The sequence below is a fragment of the Pelobates fuscus genome, chromosome 5 (genome assembly GCF_036172605.1).
Source record: "Pelobates fuscus isolate aPelFus1 chromosome 5, aPelFus1.pri, whole genome shotgun sequence".
Taxonomy (NCBI): Eukaryota; Metazoa; Chordata; class Amphibia; order Anura; family Pelobatidae; genus Pelobates; species Pelobates fuscus.
The window spans coordinates 341,740,571-341,764,788 of NC_086321.1; the positions used below are offsets into that span (position 1 = coordinate 341,740,571).

The 24,218-nt window shown below is 40.4% G+C and overlaps 1 protein-coding gene across 1 annotated transcript; it reads left to right on the forward strand.

Annotated features, from left to right (window-relative positions):
• The first annotated feature begins 1,897 nt into the window (after window positions 1–1,897).
• HGSNAT (heparan-alpha-glucosaminide N-acetyltransferase) lies at window positions 1,898–23,091 on the forward strand. The gene is made up of 19 exons (XM_063453279.1): window positions 1,898–2,078; window positions 2,176–2,384; window positions 4,659–4,771; window positions 7,469–7,584; window positions 8,177–8,298; window positions 11,875–11,944; window positions 13,865–13,934; window positions 14,375–14,463; window positions 14,723–14,799; window positions 16,563–16,593; window positions 17,080–17,240; window positions 17,825–17,940; window positions 18,171–18,286; window positions 18,711–18,837; window positions 18,986–19,072; window positions 20,275–20,352; window positions 20,982–21,052; window positions 21,653–21,765; window positions 22,633–23,091. Exons 2-19 carry the CDS (start codon window positions 2,291–2,293, stop codon window positions 22,812–22,814), a joined length of 1,833 nt encoding a protein of 610 aa, XP_063309349.1. The 5' UTR covers window positions 1,898–2,078; window positions 2,176–2,290; the 3' UTR covers window positions 22,815–23,091.
• The last annotated feature ends 1,127 nt before the right edge of the window (window positions 23,092–24,218 follow it).

Genomic DNA, 24,218 nt, shown 5'->3' on the forward strand with positions numbered 1-24,218 from the left:
AGAAATCGTTACCCCAAGAAAGTTGTGGTATCACCAAAGCAGAATATCCTCTACAGAGGCTTTCCTTTATTTTTTTCTTGAGCGTCTTTTGGGTAAATTCCTTTTTCCAATGCCAGCCAGAAATCTAGTGATTTGAGTTGTACAGTGCTGCGGAATATGTTGGTGCTTTATAAATGCCAATATTCATTCATGGAGGTGTATACATCAGTGTGTATTTTTGAGTATATCATTGTTAACATACAGTATTGTTTCAGTTGTATCATTATTTAACAAGTTTCGATTTGTATTTTGGTTCTGAATAACATTGATTCCGTATTTATTTCAGTATAGTTGCACATTAAACCACATTGATCTATTCTTAATGTTAAAAATCTTTTTGGACGGCTAGATATGAATGCCATATACCCTACAGTTTTGATACACCTGTATTACAAAGGAAACGTCAGCAATGCAACTCGAAACATTTTACTTGGCTACTTTTATTTTAGGTTTATTCCAAGCACAAATCTTATTTATTTTTTATAGTGCCCTGTTGTACACTCTTTAAAAAGTGCCCCCCCCAAGCATATTATTATATATATGCAGATCCAGCGCCCGACAAGGGTCTCAAACACAGCCTCTCACTGCATCACCCCCTTCCTTTAAGAGAAAGGAGAAAGTTGGGTTAGACCGAAAGAGGGCGCGTCAGGGAAGTTGCCTGCAAGGCAGTGTTAATTTTGTCGACTAAAACGAAAACGATTCAAATTACTAAAACTAAAATGGATCGTTTGTCAAAAGACTATGACTAAATTGGAATTAGCACTGCACAGAGGGGCTGTGGAAGGGGCAAAAGAAACAGACCAGTGCTTGGGAGAGAGACACCTGGACGGGCTGGGAGGACACAAAGAGACACAGAGGAGCTGGAGAAGGGGCTAAAGAGACAGAAGCTCTAACTAAATCCATTAGATTTTTGTTGTGTCGACTAAAATCAACTGGAGATTTAGTCAACTAAAACAATTCAGATGACTAAAATACGACCAAAACAGGATTTTAGTTAAAACACTATGACTAAAACTAAATTAAAATTTGCCGCCAATATTAACACTCCTGCAAGGGAGAAAATAATTACATCTGGCGCCAGCATGAAGTGCACACAGACTACAGATGTATTTTTTTGCACAGAATTGACATTAGACAGACCATAACATAGTTTCAGGCTGTCTGTCACATGTGCCAGTGGTTCAACTACCCCCTGGCACCAAAGTGAAAATATCTCTGTATGTTCAGCGTTTCAAGCTGAATTGGTCATGGTGGTCAGAATAACTCTAACTCTGGTTATTTTCAGTAGAGCACAGTCCTAGAGTTATCATTATGTAACTATTTACAGGCACCGATATCTTTCCTAAATGCTTTGCACATGTAAGTGATCTCTGGATACTACATAGAAAACATTTGACGGTTTAAAATAAGCATCTTTGACATATGAGGCACATCTGTGAGGCCCGGATGACATAGTGTGGCTTGCTTGCAAAGAATCATAGGGGTTGTGGTTCATTCCCTCTCCTTGTTGTACATCCTTGGTGCACCCTGACAGTATTATTCACTAAAGGGAGGATTCAAAGTGAATTTAAAATTTAAGGTCAAAATAGCTGAAGTGGAGAAATTCTCCCAGTCAGCTATGCTTTTAATTTGGCTACTTTGTCCTGAAATTTGAAACTGACTTTGATTTCCCTGCAATGAGTCGGAGTTTACTTGTTTCTAACAGAATGCAGCATGTACCTAGGACTCATAGCTGTACCATGTGCTGCACTGCTCCCCGCTGATTGGTTACTCTTGTACCCCTCCTATGGTCTGCCTGCATTGCTATTGGCTGCAGAGTGCTCAGGAGGAGCCCCTGCCACTGATGGATCATGTGATCAGAACGTTGATGAGGAAATAGAATTCTCTGTATTGGAATTAACAGCAGTCGCCAGTGAAAGGCAGGGATGACATAACAGGCAGGACTGAACATGGCCAGAACCTGTTAGAAAGGATAGGGGATGATGTCATAGCACTGAGAGGCAGAGAGAGGGACTGATTGCCATATAAACCTAAAACAGGTGTGACAAGGGCAGGCAAGCTAACGCTAATCCCCACTCACCGGCTTCCCAGTAAAATCACACAAGGTGGATATAATTGGATTTCTTTGTATTTTAGAACCACCCTGGAAAGCAGAGAGGAAGTGCGAAAACGCAGGGGGAGGAGGAAAAAAGGGCTGCAAAACACCACAACCACTGCCGACAAGCAGAGCAGTAGTAACAGGAGCCTGGGAATGGGGTGTCTCACCTGCACCCATGCTCTCTCCATCCTAACAGCCCTGAGCCTCATCCTCCTGGGGACCTGCACCAGCGGCCAGCACACAGACAGTAAGTGGATCATGCACAGTAATTAGAATTTTATTATTTGTGTGTTGATTCAGTAAACTGGATTTGGCTCTCTGCACTTTCTCTTTGAAAGGTAGAACATACAATGTATCTATTAATGTCTTCACTTCCAGAGCAGTGTTCTATATTATTTAATTTATTTTCCTCATATATTGGTAATGCCATTTCCCCCCCCTCCCCCCCCCCCTTTCCCCCCCAATGTAATTCACGTTAACCCTTTATTGCTCTCTTATATCAGTATTCTGGTTAATTAACCCCTTAAGGACCAAACTTCTGGAATAAAAGGGAATCATGACATGCCATATGTACTTAAGGGGTTAAATAAGTGAGGTGAGCAGATTATTTGTCTTGCCTTATAAAAGTGTTTTTGTGATGTATGTTTATCTGTCAAAGTGCTGTTTGACCTGAGTAGTCTTATCTAGCCCCATGTATCCTAAAACTAATATTACATCAACTGACTGGATGTGGTAAAATTCATGTGAGGTTTTTGGAAGAATCCATTTTATTTATTTCTCTCCTCCTGTTTCATTACCTCTTAAGTGGTCAAACCACAAACCCCTCTTATAACTTTGAGTGTCTTTTAGACTATTCTGACTTCCTCATTCGTTCTATAAAAGTGTAAGGATCACGATAGATAGATATAAAAATTTTTGGTGCTCCTGTAAGTTTAGAGAGAAAATAAGCACTGATTATTGACACTGATACCCTACTGTGGTATGGAAGGACTGCAGGCAGTGTCAAACCAAATTTGTAAATGGTCTCCACATATCTATAATGAACTTTGATAAGAGGAAATGAATGAATGGTATTGGTGCCAAAAATGTAAATATTTATGTAGCTTCTCTATTTATTTTCCTGTGTGTTTTGTTTTCATCTTCTGTTTCTCTGGGAAATGATCACATGATCGAACCATCAAACATTTCTCAATAAGCACTTAACCCATGTACTATTTTAAAGGGAAACTCCAAATCCCTCAAGTGCTTTGCATGATGAGTGGGACTTCATTTATTATTTTTACCGAAAGTGCAGATTCTAATAGACATTGCCACGTTCATAAATTAACCTTGTTAAACGCCACTGGCTGTCAGTAAGACAACAGGTTTTATTACATCCTGGTTTGGTTAGCCCAGTGGAGCTAGACTTAAGAGGCAGCAATTGCACTGAGCACCTACTTTTGCAAAGACTTCTCATTGAGTTTAATTGCGAAGTCGGTGATTGGACAGTCACCAGGGGCGTATTAGCCGCGAGGCAAACAAGGCATTTGCCTTGGGCGGCATTTTCCAGGGGGTGGCAAAAAACGTCGCCCCCAAATGCCCAAAGCAAATGTCTTGTTAGCCTTGTGGCTAACAAGACATGCTGGGCTGCGCGCGGGCGGCATTGGCGAGGGAGCACTTCCTCTGAGCTGTCTGCTCAGCTCCCTTGCGCGCCGCAGAGTGAGGCTGGGAGCCGGAATATGACGTCATATTCCGGCTCCGCCTCCCAGCCTCACTCTGCGGCGCGCGAGGGAGCTGAGCAGACAGCTCAGAGGAAGTGCTCCCTCGCCAATGCCGCCCGCCCAGCAGCAGCCCGCCCAGCAGCCACTGGACCACCAGAGAGGAAGAGACCACAGGATACACCACTGGCAGTCACACAAAGTCTAGGCTGGGGAAGAAGGGGACAGCTTACAAAAGCTACAGATCTCTTGTTTGCAATTGCTGCCTGGAGTTTTACTCCTCTGAGTAGCAGGAATGGGTGTCTTATTGAAAGCCAGGGGGTGTAACAATGTTGATTTAGAAGAGTGACTATTTCTGTTGAAATCTGCGATTTTATAAAATAAATGAGGGCTGAGGGGGCACAACCTTTTCACAAATCAAGCACTCGGGCATGCTGAAGTCCTCTAGGGATCTTGAGTATCACTTTAAAACGCTTGGTTTTTAGGACTACATTGTTAATACATTACATTGACAAACAAAAAGACCAGTGCTATTTTGGGTGCAAAGTTCTAAATATTTAATGTTCTATTGATTTTGGCAGTTGTTTAAAAAAGGCACTTGTTTTTGCCTTGGTAACCGTTTCCTTTGTCCATCTTGGCAGTCAGTCACCCCATTCACTGGTAGAACATTCTATCCAATGTGATCAAACTTGAGCGCCATGTGATTTTTCATAACTGATGTGGATACAGTTTGCTACCTAATTCATGTATAATTTATTTTGTTTAATATAAATGTTTTCTTGTGTTAATATTTTAATTTTGTTTTCTCTTTGAATGTGTAATAGCTGTTTTTAAAAGAGCAAGTCACTTGAAAATGGACGAGGCCTTCCTGTTGATTCACAATGAATTAAAATCGGAAAAGTTTGAGGTCTTTTGGCTTTCTGACCAGTGCTTCCAGGTACTAATATAAAATATATAGTCTGTGTTGTGGGGGGAGGAGGGGGGCTCCATTCATGTTCTTTTCCTTTCTAACAGACAGATTGCTAAATGTCTGGTTGTACAAGAACAAGTGGGACTTTTGGGCACACTACAACCCACGCATCCATCTTATTGTATATTTGCTTACTTGTGCCCTATCTCTTCATACTACCTTGTTTGCAAATGATGGTCTGAAGTCAGTAAGTGGGTTTTGTCATCTGTGGTCACATGTAGACCCAAAGGAAACAGTTTGGCTTTTCTGTGTCCACTTGAGTTGACTTGGCTAGATAGTTAATGGACATTTTTGGTGTTGAGTGAATGGGAGGGGGTTTCTAAATCTTAACCACAATTTCATCTCCAAGAAAGTCACCCAGACCATTGTATCGCAAAGAAGTGGTGTGGGTGCAGTGGTCCTTAAGTTTTTTTTTTTTTTTTTTTTTTTGTTTTTTTTTGTTTTTTTTTAACCCTGCAATGTAAGTGTTCCATTGCTTACATTGCCAGGGTTAAATACACCTTTAGTAGCTTAGAGGCACTTCTGCTTTAAGAACAGTCAAACTCTCGTCCACCAACAGTCCAGAATTTCTATATTTCCAGTTTTTATATTTTTTTTATTTTTAAACAATGGAGATACTGACCAAACCTGTACTGTTGGTGGATTTTGAGGACTGGTTTGGGATACAATGCCTTAACAAAGTTAAAGTCCATCAGCCCACGCAGGTTTGTTTCCCTCTTGCACAAAGCAAGTTCATGTGAAGAGTGGTATTAAAAAAAATAAAAAAAAATCAATGGGCCTGGAGCTACAGCTCGTTTAGCCCCTATGTTAATCCAGCCCTGACTGTAAGAAGTCAAACAACATTCTGTATAGATAAGGAGATCTATCAGATGAGTGACAGAAGCTCCAATGCTTTCAGCTTCCATTAGCTTTCCAGAGCCAAGGCCATCATTGCACAGCTGGTGTGGTTTTTTTTGAGCTAATCACTCTCAGCCAATGAGCTAAGCCCTAAACCAGGAAGGTAATGCTTTAGTGGAAGTAGTGATTTATTTAAACATTATATAAATTAACGTTGCTACAGCAGCTGAATAATATAACACAATATCAAGGGGGCGGAGGTAAAAACCCAACACAAATTGAATTGAATGAAATAAAATGTGAGTGAAAAATAACATATATCGGAGTTCTATAACAAAGTTTAACTTAAACATTCCAACCACCATAACCACTACAGCCACACTAGTGGTTTTTGATGCCAGGAGTGCACTGACACTCTGAGTAAGTAGCCAAACCATTTAAGAATAGTTTGACAACTTTTCTGGACCCTGCCATGCACTAGCGGACCCTGCTTACAAATTGCAGGGGAATCCATTAAGCTTTATTGAGCTAAGCTAGGATGTTAATGGCTGCTCTCATTGGCTGAGAACATTAGCTGAGCCCTCTCAGCCAACTAGTGTGGCCCTTCATTGAGCCGTGCTTAACTTAGTGGAGACAGCCAGCTTCTATAGTTAAAGAAGCTTTATGCTGCACAGGGGACCTAGGCAAATTGTTAAACTGCTATTAAGTTAATCTGGGAAGGCTCCAGAGCATTCCTGACTCTGTAACCATTACAACAGGCTCTAGTTGTTATGGTGCATGGAGTTTCTTAAAGGAAAACTCCAGTGCCAGGAAAACAATCAGTTTTCCTGGCACAGCAGGTTCCCTCTCCCTCCCAATCCCCAGTTGCTGAAGGGGTGAAAACCCCTTCAGTAACTTACCTGAGGCAGCGACGATGTCCCTCGTCGCTGCTTCCTCCTCTGCGCCGCTCCTCCTCCTGACTCCGTCGGCCGGTGGGTGAGACTGATCCCGCCCACTGGCCGGGGAGACCTAATGTGCGCATTGGCGCTCCCTATAAGAAAGCATTGAAAAAGATTTTCAATGCTTTCCTATGGGGGAATTGAGCGACGCTGGAGGTCCTCACACAGCGTGAGGACGTCCAGCGACGCTCTAGCAAAGAAAGTCTTTGCTATGAGTCAGGAAGTTCCCTCTAGTGGCTGTCTAGTAGACAGCCACTAGAGGGGGAGTTAACCCTGCAAGGTAATTATTGCAGTTTATAAAAAAAAACTGCAATAATTACAGTTGCAGGGTTAAGAGTAGTGGGAGTTGGCACCAGGACCACTCCTATGGGCAGAAGTGGTCTGGGTGCCTGGAGTGTCCCTTTTAATATTCAAAGCTGGGTGCAACTTGTAGCTACAGAGCACCTCCAATGCTTTAAAATGTTTCTATAGTTCTTGATTTTCTTCAGAGTTGCTTTGTACAGTCAAGTTACTCCCAAACTTCTGAATATTGACACTTTGCTCTGGTACAGCGAAATTGTTTTTATTTAAACTCATTTCCTATTTGACCAGTGCCTGTAAGTTTATAACTTGTAATTCACCTACGCTATATTGGACATTCCCAAAATGAAATTACTCCTATTTAAAGTAAGTTGTACGAATTTCTGGTATTTTAACGACACCCATTATTAGACCCTCCCAAAGACCCATGATTACAGGATTAATGTAACACAATTTCACACGTTTACATACTACAAATATGTACTTTTTTTTTTTCATACATGGGCTTTTCTTAATACGTATATTTCACAACCTTGTGATCTGTATTATTCCAGAATTCTGTGTGTGTTAATCTCTATTTTCCTAACAGTGCGCATACCAACCTCTAGTTCATGTAAGGAAAGAAAATGTGAGTACAGTAGTGGACGCAAGACACCCCCTCACTCTACAGATCAATGAGACCTCCACGAACGGAGTGCTTTGTAGGTGGGTATGAGAACCGATCGATTTATTTTAGTTTTTTATAAAAAACAAAAAACTACTGGGGAGAAAACTATTTGCAGCTCCCTTCATTAGGAAGAGGTCCAGTAGGAGCAGCAGTTTATGGGATGAGAATTGGGTCCATAAGGAGTGGTTTCACTCACCATGTAGGATGAGAGGTAATGTTCTTTAAATAAGTTGGTTCCCAAATCAGTCCTCACAATTGGTCCATGTTATTTCAGTATCTCCTCAGAATAGAAATGGAGAAATAACAACATAAATCATTAAATGTTGCTGGGCTAAGATGACCACAGGTTTAGGAACAACTGCACTAAATTGATTAGACCCATACCACTGCAGTTACAGCTCGGTTCACTGTTTAGAGATTGGCAAAGCCATGGTCCTTAGCTCCACTGTATTTTATACGGGGAGGGAAGAGAGCTTGGTCTGAGTTGTCCACTCAGATCACGCAGTCTTGGAGCAACTGTAATTCCTTTCGACAAAAAAATCATATTTCTATTGGTGATGTCCCCCTCTCCAACCTCAATATATAGTACAAAGTTCAAATGTCACGATTATTTTATTTATTTTTTTACAGTATACACTACACTTTCCGAGAATTTGGGAATTATTCCATGTGGGTGAAAGCGAGCCCTGCAGACCACAACGACATAAGCTGTGATATCATTATTGATTATAATCCTGTATACAGCTACCTTCGTAAGTTTGGGGGTTTTCTTTGATTTTTAAATATTTGTTCTAAATTTTATTTTATGACGAAGACCCTACATTCCACATTGTGACATCTTGTGTGTGTGTGTGTGTGTGTTTGTGGTTTTTTTTTTTTTTTTTTTTTTGTGTGAATGTATGCAGCCTGTCAGGGTGTTATGTGACTTCTAAAATAGCCCGGTACTGATCTGAGGCAAAACCATCCGACTGTGTACAGGACCATGTGGACTACAAAATCCAGACATTACTGACACTGTTTAACAATGTCTTGATTTTTGAAGATAATGTTCCAAATAAGCCTGAATTTGTTTCACACTTGAGCTGGACCGCATGGCTGCAGTACAGACACAAACAAATATAAATACATGCTAAAATAAGAAATATAATTATATAAAAAAAGGGGGGTTGCAGGGTAATGGTTTCTGCTACAAAACATAACAGTATACAAAACAAGTGCAGATGCTTTCTCCTGCACTAGTGTCATGTTCAAAAAATTACAATAAAGCGTAAAGCAATATATAAAGTGCAAATGCTTTTTCTTCTACCAGTATCATGTTTGTTCAATTTAACTTACACAGTTGCTCAATTTGTCAAACTTTTGTTGGTTTATGTCAAGTTAATTACACTTTGCATGCAAACTGCATTTTTGATCGATGATCTAGTTCAGGGCTGTCCAACCTGCGGCCCCCCAGATGTTGCTGAACTACAACTCCCATGATTCCCTGGCTATCTTTTTAATTGAAAGAATCATGGGAGTTGTAGTTCAGCAACATGGACAGGTTGGACAGCCCTGATCCAGTTGTGAAGGGGTGGGGGGGTAAGTAGAAGAGAAATTCCACTGTGTATTTTTAATTTCCTCACTACTCTGGGTAGTAGAGAATGCTGTATCAAGGACAATATAGTGTTTAGGGCTATCTAGAATCTGTGCTATGAACTGCTCTATTGGGCACCGATTTTTAACGATCCAAATGAATTGCCCCCTAGAAGCGAGTAGACAAATGGTTAAATAATATTTGGCAGTGCGAGGTTTAACAATGGGGTAGCTGACAACATCTAACTGCTTTTAATTTTAAAAAGCCTTTGTGGGTCTATAGGTTTTTTTTGTTTGTTTTTTTTTTCTATTTATTTTTTTTCTATTTATTTTTTAAATATCTTTCATGCCCCCCCAATAGTACGTGAAATTTATAATTTACTTGCAAGAAGCGAGTGAGCGATAATTTGCAAATGTGTATCTAAAAAGCACTGCCTTTAATCCAGATTTAAATGCATCTGGGCAACTGTTGCAAATTTGCTTAGGTTATCAAATTCAGACCAGATTTGGGTTTAGTAAATATGAGATTTGCCATTGCGCTTGGGATTTAGCTGTCTTTCACTGGATTGTGTCCACCTAGACAAAATCTAACTCTGTAAGAAGATATATGATTGCTCAATGCTTTTATATTGGACAGGAGCGTAGATCTTTATCATGTTGGGCTCGAGGCCACTTTGCAGGTCTGAGAGAGGCTGCATATTATTTCTTTGAACCTGACATCATTCTAGTTCTTGTGGGGGAGGGAAATAAAATAGATTTAATGGTAGCCTAAAGCGGGGGGTGGCTGATCAGCGCAAAACGACTATCAAATGTTTGTGCATTCTTTTCAGTTTCTACAAAGTTTGTTCCTTGTTTTGCTCTGACCCAGAGTAACTCCTGTTTTTTTGCATTTGATAAACCTTTTATTCTTTTTTTTTTTTTTTTTTTAAATTCTTTATTTATATCGTGACAGGTTGTTCAATATCTTTTGTCGCACACAGTAATGGCTTACGCAGAAGCCGCAGTTTACATGGCGTGTCTTGCACGACAGTTACTTTTTTGGCATTGTCACATTTTCAGTTTTTTGTAGAGAACAAAGAAAGAGAGAGCATATGACATAAGAAATAACTTAATAACCTAGTGAGAAAAGTGCTCATCCCACTTTGAGGCACCAAGGCTGGACACAGTGGTCATGCTCTACAAGTATCCCTTGGGATTCGTGCGTTACTCTGCATATTGTGTGACATGACCGTGACGTAAAAACGTGGTGAAACAAAAAAACTAGGAGCGTGTAAGGAGGGATAGGCTCCGCCACGGGGGGGGGGGGGGGGGGGGGGAGAGAGAGTGCAGGGTTAGTGGGTATTGACATAGTCCTCCCATGGTTCCCACACCTTGATGAAGAGGGGGTATGTGTCTCGTACCTGTGCTGTGAGTTTATCCATTAAGTGTGCCTCTTTAATATTACTAAGCACCCTCTCCACATGAGGGGTGTCCATCTGACGCCAAGTCTGTGCTAGGGCACGCCTGGCTGCCAGATTGATTTTATTCACTAGTTTTTGTTCCCTATTAGGTAGGCTATCGATTGGTTTTGCTATCAAGAAAGTCCAGGGGTCTGGTTTGATTGGTTTGTGTAGGACTGTCGTTAGTAGTGTGGCTATGGTACTCCAGAATTGGACAACTTTGGGGCATGTCCACCACATGTGGAGATATGTGCCTCTCTCCCCACATCCTCTCCAGCATACGTCAGTAGATGTTTTTCCCATTCTGTGCAGCTTAACTGGAGTCGTGTACCATCGCAAGAGTGTTTTATAACACTGTTCTTGGTGAATGACACAGACTGAGGACTTGGCTGCTGCCTCCCACACGTCCTGCCACTCCCCACTTTCTAGTGTTTGTTGGAGGTCTGTTTCCCACTGCTGAATATAGGAAGGTGTTTGAGTCTCGCCTGTTGGCGCGCTCAGTTGTGTGTATAGGCGAGTAATGAGGCCGGCACGTGGTCCCTCAGACATACATAGTGTTTCGTAGAATGTGGGCCTAGCTCTGGCTGCCTTGGCAATGGTGGGTTTGTTGGCAAAGTCCCTAAGCTGTAGATATCTAAAGTGGTCCGTGGTAGTAAGGGGCGCTAAAGTCTTTAAGTTATCGAAGGTGCGGAACTCTTCTGCCTGAAATAGGTGGTAAACCTTTTATTCTTAAAGGTTCCTAAGCAACCAATATTATAATATTGAGAAACGTGTGTGTATATAATTATTCTCATGTTTCTTGGCACTCACCCTTTCATGTACATAGTCCAATTTAGCCTGGGTGCTATCCCACGTTGAACATATATAAACAGAAATAATACATGCACTCCAAGGACTTATTGAATGAAAAAAGGGTTAATTTATTCCAGTAGGAATGGGTCAAAACGTCAGCTATTTTTGATGATATACCTACTGGAATAAATTTAAATTTTTTTAAGTCCTTAGAGTGCATCTCTTATCTATCGGAGATGACTTAATGTAACTTATTAAAGCTGTGTCCATGATATATCAAATATTTGCCAATGCACATTAAGGGATTGAGAACTTTGATAAGATCTTCACCGCTGGAGTTCGATTACAGATTAACCATCCCAATTTGGTTAAAACCAGAGCTTTCATCCCCTGCTGTGAGTTATGCGTTTGTAAGTAACTTGTATGCGTTTTTTCATGTTATGCAAGATGTTTAGCTTTGCTAAAAAAGTCTCACTTTCCCATAGTGAACATATTAAATCTATGTGGTTTTTTTTCTCCATTTAGCAATCATCGTAGCTTCTCTTGTATACCTGGGCATCTTCTGCGTTTTTTATCTGGTAGCTTGCATTTTCAGGTAAGGAAGCCCTGTTATCCCAAATTGTTTAAGAATAATAGCAGAACAATTTATGTGTAGAGCAAGCATAATCTTCTAGCTCTGGTGCGCAATGAGCTTCACCTGGCTGGCTTTCAAATCTCTAAGTACTAAAATTTGGCTCTGAACATCATGTGCAAATGCATAATTTCATAAAAGCCAATGTAATTTGGTTACATGAGCAGCTTCCTCCCCAGTCTTAAATAAATAAATTGTGTTGTCACTGTGTATATAGTACAAAAAGGTGACAAAAGTATCCGTGTTTTAACTGAAATGTGACTTTAACACAGCCAAGTAGGTTACAAAATATCTGTGTAAAACCATTGTCTGCAGTCCAGTGATGAAGGAAATGCCATTTAGGTGCATTGTGGAGAACTGTTCGACACACTGAATTCTCCTATACATAAACCTCTTGATACCTGGCTCGTATCCCCTCCCACTCAGGAGAGGGTATTGGAGTGTTTTACACATGACCCATCTTAGAGAAGGCACATTACAACAAAACAAACCTTTAAATCTGGGCTCGACAAATCCCAGGTTGCTATAGCGACTAGAAATTTCACCCTGAGATCTGTCTGCCCTTTACCGGCTGGGCAAACAATGGGGTGCCTCCATACTGAGCACTGACACAGGACTCTAGTGGCTGTTACTCAGACTGCCACTAGAGAGGTCTTGGTAGGCAGCAATGTAAACACTAGCTTTTCTCTGAAAATGTAGCGTTTACATTAAAAAGGCTATTCGGTTCCAGAACAACTACATTAATCTGTAGTGGTTCTGGTTACTATAGTGTCCCTTTTAAAAAAAAAAAAAAAATTATGGGTCCTAACTTGTTTGTTTGTTTTGTTTTTTTTAGCTGGCTTTTAGATTCCAAGCAAATCTGTCAAGCCTTGCTTTAAATTGCTAAACCATTAACAGAAATCCCTGTAAATTGGTATTTCCTGGCTTCATCCGCCTCTGTTGGAGCTGAACACTAACATAATACCTTGAATTACCATGTCTATCTGGAATAATGAGGTGGGGAGGCCCTAATTTGTCACCCACCCAACTATGCACTTATACTACGCAGGTTGGAAGCAGTGGCTTTTCTTCTCCAAGATCTGCCAGTCTCGGCTGACAGGTGGTAACATGTGACTCAACACGTCGGCAAAGTTATTCCCCCTACATGCAATGACTGTTGCCAAAACTCCTCCTTTTTTAATATTTCAGTTTTTTTTTTTTTTGTTTTTTTTTGTTTTTTTTTGTTTTTTTTTAAACGTGTGTGTGTGTGTTTTCTACCCCTGTGTGATCATACAGCTACCTGATCTATTTTCTGCTATTTCTTCTCAAATTGTCAACAGGCTGACACAGCCTGTTTATGCCTGTTATAAAAATTTCCCCTTTTGTGTCACTCTTTGACACAAAGTAAATTGTGCTTACAAGCCTTCAAATATATCAAAAACCAAGAAGGTGCTGCACATGGGTTTAAAAACAAGTTACTGCCAGTCTCGCTGGAGCACCATGGAAAGGTTCCGCAGTCCTTCTAATAGAGGTCAGCAATCAAAATCCATAGGCTTCACCGCTTGGTGCTATTAATGAGATTTATTTGGATGGATATCATTGCTGATTTCAAGACATTCGCAACTTCCGTCAAGATTAAAGCTTGATGTCGAAAGTTGTGTGTTGTGTTTTTTTTTGTTTTTTTTGTCTGAAAAGGGGGGGGGGGGGGGGGGGGGGCGAGGGAAAAATGGATAGTTGCCTCATTGGCTGATTCGTTGAACTTTAAAAAAACAAAACAAAAAAACATTTAATTTCGTGTGTAATATCTAAAGTGGTGGGGCAGGGGGGTGTTTGTTTTGGTTTTCTCTTGACTGTTCACCCAACACTTCTTCTTGGTAATGAACTTTGTATAATGTATTCTTACAGACTCGACAGTGTCCGGAATTGGCTATGCAGAAAAATGAATCCAGTCGAAACAGACCGACTCATTAATTCTGTGAGTTTCATTAACTACACATGTTTATACGGCAGAGGAATGGGTTGTTTTACAGTACAAATCATGAAGATGTAGGGTGTATTTTTTTTTTTTTTTTTTTTTTAATCCTACTTTTTCAGACCCATCCACTCTGCCCCAATTAATTATGTTTTGTTTCTTTATATAATGTGTGACGGCTTATTCGCTATAATTTTTACTCTACCGCACACTTTCTGTCTTTTTTACTCTGGTTTTTCGGTTAGGGCAGAACCTGCTCTCTGTATTTTCTGACCCACCCGTCTCTGGCTTGTAGGGCTCTCTCATTTTATGGAACTGCAAGTTCACTTTGGGGAAGCGGATTGAAAGACTCCTATCTCCGATGTTTGTTTGTCTGTAGATGAAGTGATTAGAAAAGAGTGTTGGTTTGCTTTTTTTTAAAATTCTTGTTTTTACTGTTCTAGGAGTTGGGATCCCCCAGTAGGGCAGACCTCTACCAAGAATTCCATTCAGCAACTTCCAATAGATTACGTTCGCTCGACACATTCAGAGGGTAAAATGCACATTCCTGCTGGGGATTATTTTCTTAGTGGTTTTTATAATGAAACTTTAATTTTCTTTTAAATGAGAAAAGCATGGTGTTGGGGATGGGATACTTAAAGAAATAGGGGTGGGAGGTTTCGGTAAATAATTTAAAATAAAATGTGACCAGGTAAAAAAAAAAATTCTACTCCAACATGCATGTAATATAGGAAAGTGCTAGTTAAGTTATGAGTACTTTTTAACATGCATTTTTCACCTTTTGTTTGTAGGCTTGCTCTTATAATCATGGTGTTTGTTAATTATGGTGGAGGAGGTTATTGGTTCTTCAAACATCAGAGCTGGAATGGTAAAGTGTGACTTTTAGCATTTTTATTGTTGAATTGTAAACTGATTGTACCTTGCTAACTATTGCCACATTTAAGGGATGCTGTAAGCGCCAAACTTGTCTTAATGAAGCCGTTTTGGTGTGTAACTCATGCCCCTGCAGTCTCACTGCTCAATCTTTTGCTATTTAGGAAAAATCACTTTTTGGAGGCCAAACTAAAACTGTGATTCTTCTCAGTTCTCAAGCTCATGTTGTGCCATTAAAGAGAAGGTAATTCAATTTCTATGTCAGACTGATTGCACCCAAAAGGGCAGTTCAGATCCAAAATGCAGGCTGGCTTCCTCTGCACAAGACACCCCAGATTTCCCTTTTCAGCTTTGTTAGGCCTCACTGGTGAGGTCCAAAGAAGACCTGAAACAATAGCCAAGAATTCCTGTGTCTCTTGTGCAGAGGGCTTGCCATCATTTCAAACCGTGGCGTACATACAGGGGACACAGCTGGGACAGGGCCCGTCACTCCAGGGAGCCCGGCCTCCCTGCGGACCCCGGTGACCGGGTACCAGATGCCACGTTTTGCGGCCCCGGCCCACGCAGCAAACCGCCGGGGCCGCATATGGAGGGATCAGTCGGGTGGCCCATGCTGTCAGGGCCATCCGATGGATATGGATTGTCAGGGGGCCCCGTCAGCGCTGGGTGCTTTAACAGTGCGACCAGGCCCCCTTTGACATCACTGCTGGGAGGAAGTCACTTCTCCCAGCATACAGAAAGCCCCTGCGGGAGGAAGGAGGTAATCAGAGTGGGAACTTTGACTCCCCTCAGGCTGAGCCACCACTGGACCCCAGGGAAATTCACAAAAGGTAGGAAACATTGTGTGTGTGTGTGTGTGTTTAGGGGGGGGGCCCACAGTCAGGGGGGAGAGGGTCAGGGTAGATGTGGGGGGGGGGGGGCAGACCTGCCCACAAAGGGGAAGGTTTGCTCGACAACTTGCAGACTGGGATGAATGCATGTCAGCAGACTGGCCAACTACGCAGACCGCGCCCTCGTCATGGAGCAAATGCATCTATTGATGCACTCGCTTTACACTTATTGGGGACTGTGCTCTCCTCTCCTCCTTAGCTTCTTACTAGCGGGCAAAAGCTCCTGCTATGTAGTCTGGGACAGAGGGAAAAATTGGGCATAGCGCGTATAGAAGAAAAAGGGCATGCCACAATATTGGGTTTAGCTGACTTTGCACATTGTGCAAATGCTCTTGCTGCTTCGGTCTAAATTGTCAGCCAGTCCACACAAGTTTTATCCCCTTACATCCCTATTAAAGGGACAGTATAATCACCAGAATCCTTAGTTTAGTGGTGGTTATAGCATGTTCCCACAGGCTTTTCGATGTAAACTCTCTTTTCAGAGAACAGGCCGTGTATACATTGCTGCCTACAAACACCTTGTGGCAGTCACACGGCCACGAGAAGTGCTTCTTGGCCTAGTGCAGCACTGGTGTTCAGTGTCCCACGCAGATATCTTCTCAATGATCCTATTCAATCAGCCCCTGTGTTAATCCTGCTAATTGGGCATATATATATATATATATATATATATATATATAGCACATTGCATAAGACTGTCTATGTAAGGTTTCTGAACAATTCCATCAGTCTTGTGGAATCTGTCTGATTGTGTGTGTGTGTGTGTGCGCGCGCACATGAATCCATATAGAAGTGTGTAAGAAGAACTCTGCACTAACGATATCTGTTTAAAGGATTTTTATTTTTTTATTTTGCTTATTCTTCCTAGGCTTAACGCTTGCAGACCTGGTTTTCCCTTGGTAAGTACTCCAGGCATCCAATTTCACTTCCTGAATGAAGGGCTCAAACCAGGTGTATAAACTGCTACCTGATGAGTGTAACCGTTCAAAATGGGCTTCCAAGTGGTTGGGGTTAAAGGGTGGGAGCGCAGAAGAAACAGAGTGGCACCTGGTTGACCCCAGGTATGAAGTCATACCGTTGCCAAACAGTTTGACTACTTAAATTTAGCAGGGGAATTATCCGGGCACTCTTCCCACCATAACCACCACCATATGATGTAGTAGTTATGGTGCTTGGAATGTCACTTTTTAAAACAGATGGTCTCTGACTGGTCAGCATTAGAAGAACATGTAGGCTACAATATGTATTTAACCACGGCCTTTATTAGAATTCAAAATGCTTATTGATGCTCAGAGCTTACTGGATTTTTATGTTTAAAGCCTACTCTGCTTAGTTTCTAATTTTCCAACTGCTGCATTCTGATACATGGCTACTGTCCTCTGCAGGTTTGTGTTTATCATGGGAACCTCAATTTACTTGTCTTTGAACTCCATGCTGCGTAAAGGCAACACTCGGTGGAAACTGTTTGGGAAAGTCGTATGGAGGAGTATTCAGCTCTTCCTCATTGGGTTATTTGTCATAAATGAAAACTACTGCCATGGTCCTTGTAAGCAACTGTTGTTTTTTTTTTTTTTGTTTGTTTTTCTTTCTTAAACCACAAATCTGTGGCTTACTGAAGTAGATCGTAATGAGCATAGTGCATTTTGCATACAGCGGACTTTTAAAACCGTTCATGTTTTAAAAATAGAGGCCCTATTTACTGGCAGTATCTTTGATTTGTGAGTATGAGCAGATCATCTGATGTTAAATGTATTCGATTTCCAATGTGTAACCTACTATCTCGAACAACAGATGGATGTTTGTAGAGCTGTAATAGGGAGCTGGGCAAATTGATTGTTTTTTTCCTGACTGTAAAAGGCTGGTAGAGCCTTGCTGGTTGAGATACTAGCTTGAAAAGAAATGAGTGTGGTCTGTGACTGTCTACGTGAAGAATTCAAAGGTTGAGGACAACCCCCTCCACACCCATAATGTTGAGGAAGGTGTCATAAAATAAGAAATGTTGGTTCTGTTTGTTCATGACAAAGGCCCATTAGAAACACAGGCATCCTGGAGACTGAAAATTCCTAAACATCTGAAAATTAAATTCCCTTCAAACTTGTAAAAATCGTATTTCACTTTTTTTTTTTTTAGTGTCCTGGAGTGACTTGCGCATAATGGGCGTCTTGCAGCGTCTCAGCGTGACGTACCTGGTGGTTTCTGTCCTGGAATTACTCTTTGCTAAGCCGACACCTGATGCTCTTCCTCAGGTTTGACTTTTCAACTTCAGAAGAACTTATTCACCCTTTCCCACCTTTTCCCATCATGTGAAATGGATGTGTAGAATAATAATTAAATGCTTCCTGACCAGGTATTCTGGCAATATGAGATTCTCTCTCCGTAAAAATCCCAAAGTTTCTATGTAAGGCAAAAGTTAATCTAACTTGACTTATCCAACAAGCTTGGAAATAAAATCTTGTTTCTATTTGTTTCTGTTTAGAACTGTTTCCTGTTACAAGACTTGGTTCTGTTCTGGCCTCAGTGGGTTATAATTCTAACCCTAGAAGCAGCCTGGCTGTGTTTGACCTACTTGCTACCTGTCCCTGGTTGCCCAGCGTAAGTACATTTTATATGGAATGGTTCCCTTGCAATGGACATAAATTCTTTAGATTCAGGGATCCCTCCATAAAAAAAAAATGGAGTAGTAATGGTTTATTGCAAATAATCATGAATTTAGACATCTTGCACTGGGGAGGATTAGAGGGTTAAAATTATATGCTCTGCAATTATTGACGATTATATAACTCTTTTATTTTTTTAAATCTGTGGGGACCATATGGGTTTCTAGATATTCAAAATAATCAAACCTTTAAAATACTAAGAGAATTACAAAGCATCATTTGATTCTACATGCAGCATGGAGTCCATCAATTCTTTTAAGTGTCCCTTAAATATGTCTAAAATAGAATGCGAAATTCCATACGAATAATTGTAAAATATATAACTTTTCCAGATATTCATGTAAATTCCTTTTTTGTAGAGGTTATCTTGGTCCCGGTGGAATTGGAGATTTTGGCAAGTTTCCAAACTGCACAGGGGGAGCGGCTGGTTATATTGACCGTATGGTCCTCGGCGAGGGACACATCTATCAACATCCATCTTCCCATGTGAGTACCGTATAGGGTTCATGCTATGTGGCTTAAATGGGAGTAAGGGGGATGTGGAATTTATGAGATTGGGGGGGAATAAATCTGTATAAAGTTGCTGCAGCTTTTTTTTTTTTCTCACTCTAAACTATAATATTTTATTTTTAAGGTGATTTATAAAACAACCATGCCGTATGATCCTGAAGGAATCCTGGGAACCATTAATTCTGTGGTCATTGCCTTTTTGGGCCTACAGGTAAGTCCAACCTTCCCCCTGCAAACACAGTACATTAAAATCCAAAGAAGTAAGTTACTTGTGCACTATTCCAAATCCCTATGCACATTTTAACAAAACTGGAGTTTTTTTTCTTTGGCATCACTCAATTGCCATTCAAGTGTAAAATCACCTGCCACGTCAAAGCAAAACTTCTTAGATGAGTCCTACATTAATAATTCACCTTGCTGCAAAATCTGAGACAGGGGGGTGTCTTTCTAAACATCTACACACTACTTATCCGTTAATAGGAAAGACATGGGGTGGATGGCAGCAGCACTGTAACACAGGTAACCATGTGTACCCTATTATGGGTAAAAAAGTGTGTAGAGGTTTATAAAAATACCCCTCTGACTGTGGGTTTTATTTTTTTAATTTAATTTTTTTTGGGGTGGGGGGGCAAGGGGGAGTGTTTAACATCTTTAGCTGAAAGCAGCAAAATTAATTGTTGATTGCTGCTGCCCAGGAGTAGTGGGCGTCTCTGCTTAATTTTGTATGTTAAACAATGTACATTGCATTCGAATTCCTCACTCTGCAAGTGGCAAATTAATGCCATGGTGACAATCGACACTGGCAAATGCCTTGATGCCTGGGCATTGACAGTGTCCCAAGACAGGCTAGCGGTGGCTTCCTTTCCCAGCTGTAACAGCTAGTTTTATATTGCTTGAAGCACAGGTGTGGGGGATTTGTGTTTGATCAAGACGCTACATTATGACGTTTAATTAGATCACTTGGCTTGTGTACTAGCTTACAGGATTATTTTACTGTGCCTTTCTTTTCAAAATATCCAAGAGATCCCTTTTTATTGGATAATAAAACTGTAGCTATACATTTGATTCCTTATTTAAAACAAAAAAAATAATTGTAATGGGTGGAGAGGGTGCGATCTAGAGTTGTTTTAGTTGAGTTGAATTTGTGGGTAGATGGTGGCCAACTGTCTGAATTCGGTTAAAGATTTCAGCCATGTGGTTACATCTTGCATAATAAGATCCAGACTACACTAAAGGCAATTCAAAGACCATGATACATATTGTGAACCACAGTTTAATGAATAAAGCCATGTGGGTCACACAAACACTGACATATTATTCTTCTATTAAAAATAACTATGCCTGGTATAACGTGTTTTCTGCCTGTATATCTCTGCCTCCAGCCTTTTCTAACTGCCCTTCTCTCTGTTGCAGGCTGGAAAAATACTTGTGTTTTACAGAAATCAGCACAAGCAGGTGGTAGGGAGGTTCTTTGCATGGAGCATCCTCCTGGTGAGTAGTATGGGTGTGTTCTTTAATCCCCTCCTGCGCACAATAAAACAATACATGCCCATTACATTTTTTTTTATATTTTATCTGAAATGCTGGGCAGGTGGTATGATCTATCTACGCGTACCAGGGTTCTTTTAATACCATTGTCTAAAAGGGTACAGATACATCAGAAAACAGCACAGTGATGTCAACATGAGAGATTTAGATCTTAATCAATGGTCTTTAAAATCAACATTGTTGGGCAACTTTTCATAGGAGAGGGTGATCCTCCCACCTTCACCACATGGCTGTGGCCCATACTGGTTAAAGAAACACTCAGAGTACCACAGCCGCTGTAGCGATGTGGTTATGGTGCTAGGCATGTCCAGGGTGTAATCCCCCCCCCCCCCCCCCTCCCGGGTGCTCTCACACAGCACATAGGGCTGTGACCCAGATATGTTGTCAATGCGGTAGAACTACTCGCCCTGAGATGGTGCCAGGGCACATGTGGCACCATAACTACTACAGCGCTCTAATGATTAGGAGGCTTTTGTTCCTTTTTGCTCTATTCTTTCCATTTAAGAAGCCTGGGAAGGGTTCTAATGTTTAAATACAAAGCCAATGCATTTTTTTTTTTTTTTTTTTTGTAGGGGGTTGTTTCTGCAGTCTTAACAAAATGTTCAAAAAATGAAGGTTTTATTCCAGTCAACAAAAATCTGTGGTAAGTTCATCCCACTGTCACTGGAGCCTATATGAACCAGCAAATGAGGGGGGGGGGGGGGAAGGGAAGGGGGCAGTCAGGAATAGATGGCTGATATGAACAACATATTCATCGAACGAGAAATGTAACTGATAACTTTCACTTTATGGGCACAATTGTATATCCGTTTGTAAAACAGAAGGACACACTTCACACCAAGTAGATTGCATTAGAAACTGGCACTCTTATAAATGTAACCTTTTTTGCACCCCTTGGTTGTCATACAGCTGGTTCTGTTATTTCCTTTGCTAGGCAGGTGCTCTGCGCAAGCCTCACTAAGCTAAGACTTTTCATTGAGAGATCTGTGATTGGACAGCCACAGAAAGTATGGGCGTGGTTAGAAGGGGAGGGCTTGCAAAGGATTCAGACAAGAGCTCTGCAGGTTTGAGCTATAACTTGATGGGGAAAAAAAAAAAAAAAAAAGTATCTACTAATGTAAACTGGTTTGGGCAAAAACTGATCACCGGTCAACCATCAGAAATAAGTACAATTCTAGATTTTCAAGTTTGGAAACGGCAATTTGGGTGAGATTTTATTTTTAATTCTATTTTTCTCCTTCAGGTCCGTTTCCTATGTAACAACTCTGAGCAGTTTTGCCTTCTTTCTGTTGCTGCTCATATATTTCCTTGTGGATGTAAAGAAGCTTTGGTCAGGAGCCCCATTTTATTATCCTGGTAAGAATACTGCACTCTGCTTAGCTGCTCGGGTCTAGACCAACAAGCCAGCTTTTACAAGAAGTCACCACAGGGGGCATTAGTCTTAAAACACTTTGCTAGTGGTGTCGGGTATCCCTTAGTGAAATTTCAACCAGATTTCCTCTAAAATACCATAATGTGTGTGTGTGTGTGTTTCCTAAATTTCCTATTTTTAAAACACCTTGTACAGTAAAGGCCAATTAAGTTATGGCAACGTAGAGGTACACATAAAAAGGTCAAATATGTTGTGTAATTGTCCTGTTTGAAGACCATGACATCAACTAAACTTCCATTGCTAAAGATGCCCTCGTCTACGAACCTTCTAAAAGGAGCTTTGCTAATCTTTTCAATGAAGCAACAAAAGAGAACCTTCAAATACTGCCCTTTTAACACTGCTTTTTATTTTGGCATAAAATGTTGGATGGAAATTTTAGAGCATTATAAGACTGGGGGGAATATTTAAGTTGTCTTATATTCTACATCAAATAATGTATATCCTGCTGGTAAGACCCACCCGTGTCTCCTCCTTTTTATTATCCCGAGGACCAGAGTACTCAAGACTTTCAACATAAATAAATAAATCACTCTGTTGGGGAGCACAAACTATAGTAATGCAAACATAAGACACATGCACAGCAGTCAACGTAATCTTTCAATCCATTGCCTTTTGTGAAGAGGTAGTGGATACACACCCAGTGTCCGCATACTTTACCGACTTGGATTCAATAACTGGGTCTAGTTTTAAATACATTTTAGTCTATAGCCCCTAGTAGTTCAGCCCACCATAGGGGATTGTTGCTTAGTGTCCCTTTTTAAGCCTCATTCTATATTTATATTTTCATTTAGGAATGAACTCTATTCTAGTCTATGTGGGTCACGAAGTTTTTGAAGATTACTTTCCGTTTAAGTGGAAAATGCAGGACACTCAATCTCACGGCGAACACCTGGCCCAAAATCTGCTGGCTACTTCTATCTGGGTGCTAATCGCCTACATCCTCTACAGAAAAAAGATATTTTGGAAGATATGACATCGTCACAGTGTTCCGTGTCAAAAAGGAAGTAACCACTGGAAGTGCCATTTCCTCCTGGGAGTTTAGTGACTCTTTTAAATGGGTTATAGTGAGACCGAGGATACAATTATTTTGGTTTTCTTTCAGCCCATATGTAGCTCATTGACTCAGTATTTTAAACGTAAAGGGACTTTTTAATTTTTTTTTATTATAGATATGTGCTATGATTGTTCTAATGTTTAAATTTTTATGAATACGTACGAATAATGGGAACACTAAAAATTTGCAATATGTTACTATCCCCATATATCATGGCGTTTTCTTTAAAAAAAAAAAAAAAAAAAAAGTGAGAAATTTCAATTGCATCTTATTAGTTCTGTATGCAGAATAAAACTATGCCTTGGATATTGTATATCATTTTTAATAATTTTTTTCAAATTTCCTGTTGATGTACTAGATCTTTTTTTTGGAATAATTTTAAGTCGTCATTACAATGTTTGCACTCACTTCTCACCAGTTCGCTTAACCTATATATCACATTTTATATACATTCTTACAGAGAGCACTGATCCTAAATGTGTCCTCTCCCACTAGTTGTTTATCATGACCTATATTATGATTTAAATACTACCATGTTATCATTTTGATAGGTTTCAACAAAGTAAAACTTCACCAGTGCAGGAAGATGACGAAGACTGTAACAAAGTTTAGAGGGTGTAACTAACTTTTTAAGTAAAGTTCACTAAAATAGGTGCCAATTCCAAACTGGAAGACTTTATATTTTACCTATTATCGATCAAATTAGTAGTCGTGCAACTGAATGATCGACTTTTTCAGTTTTATCTGTCTTTTATGCAATAAACCTTTAAACTCCAATATGGTTTATAAATGTTTCTATTTTATTTTTTACATTTCTTTTAACTAAAGATGTAAATATTCCAAAATATGGTGTGGGGGGGGGGGGGGGGGTGCGATACTTTAGCCTTTTTTATGTAAACAATATTGTCTACAAAAGTGTGTTAAGGGACAAATTGGTATGAAAAATTGATTTGTATATATTTTACATTAAAATGTTTTTTGCAGCACTCTGCATCTCAACCCTGACTCCGTCAATCTAAAAAATCTATTTCTGGTTATTTTATGTATGTAATGTTCCCACTTTATAAGCCTCTCCTTCCCTTAATTATTTCTTAAATAACATACTGACTAATGTCCTTCTGAAGCACTGAAAAGGTTTATGGAACTTATATTTCAGCTAAACCCCTGTTCTGACCAGACATGAAGCTATATGTAAGGAGTTCTGCATTCTGCTAACCAGCCCCCCTACACAGTGTGTCAATAAGCATGTTTATCAACAGCCAACATAAAGGATAATGCACATGCACTCGTAAATCTGTCAAACTGACCAACACTAGAGTAGCA

Bases quoted from the DNA above. Each gene is read 5' to 3' on its own strand.
- HGSNAT (XM_063453279.1), top strand. From the start codon at position 2,291: ATGGGGTGTCTCACCTGCACCCATGCTCTCTCCATCCTAACAGCCCTG. The intron at 19,073-20,274 runs GTAAGTCCAACC...TCTCTGTTGCAG, and splicing joins TTGCCTTTTTGGGCCTACAG to GCTGGAAAAATACTTGTGTT. The intron at 20,353-20,981 runs GTGAGTAGTATG...TTTTTTTTGTAG, and splicing joins TTGCATGGAGCATCCTCCTG to GGGGTTGTTTCTGCAGTCTT.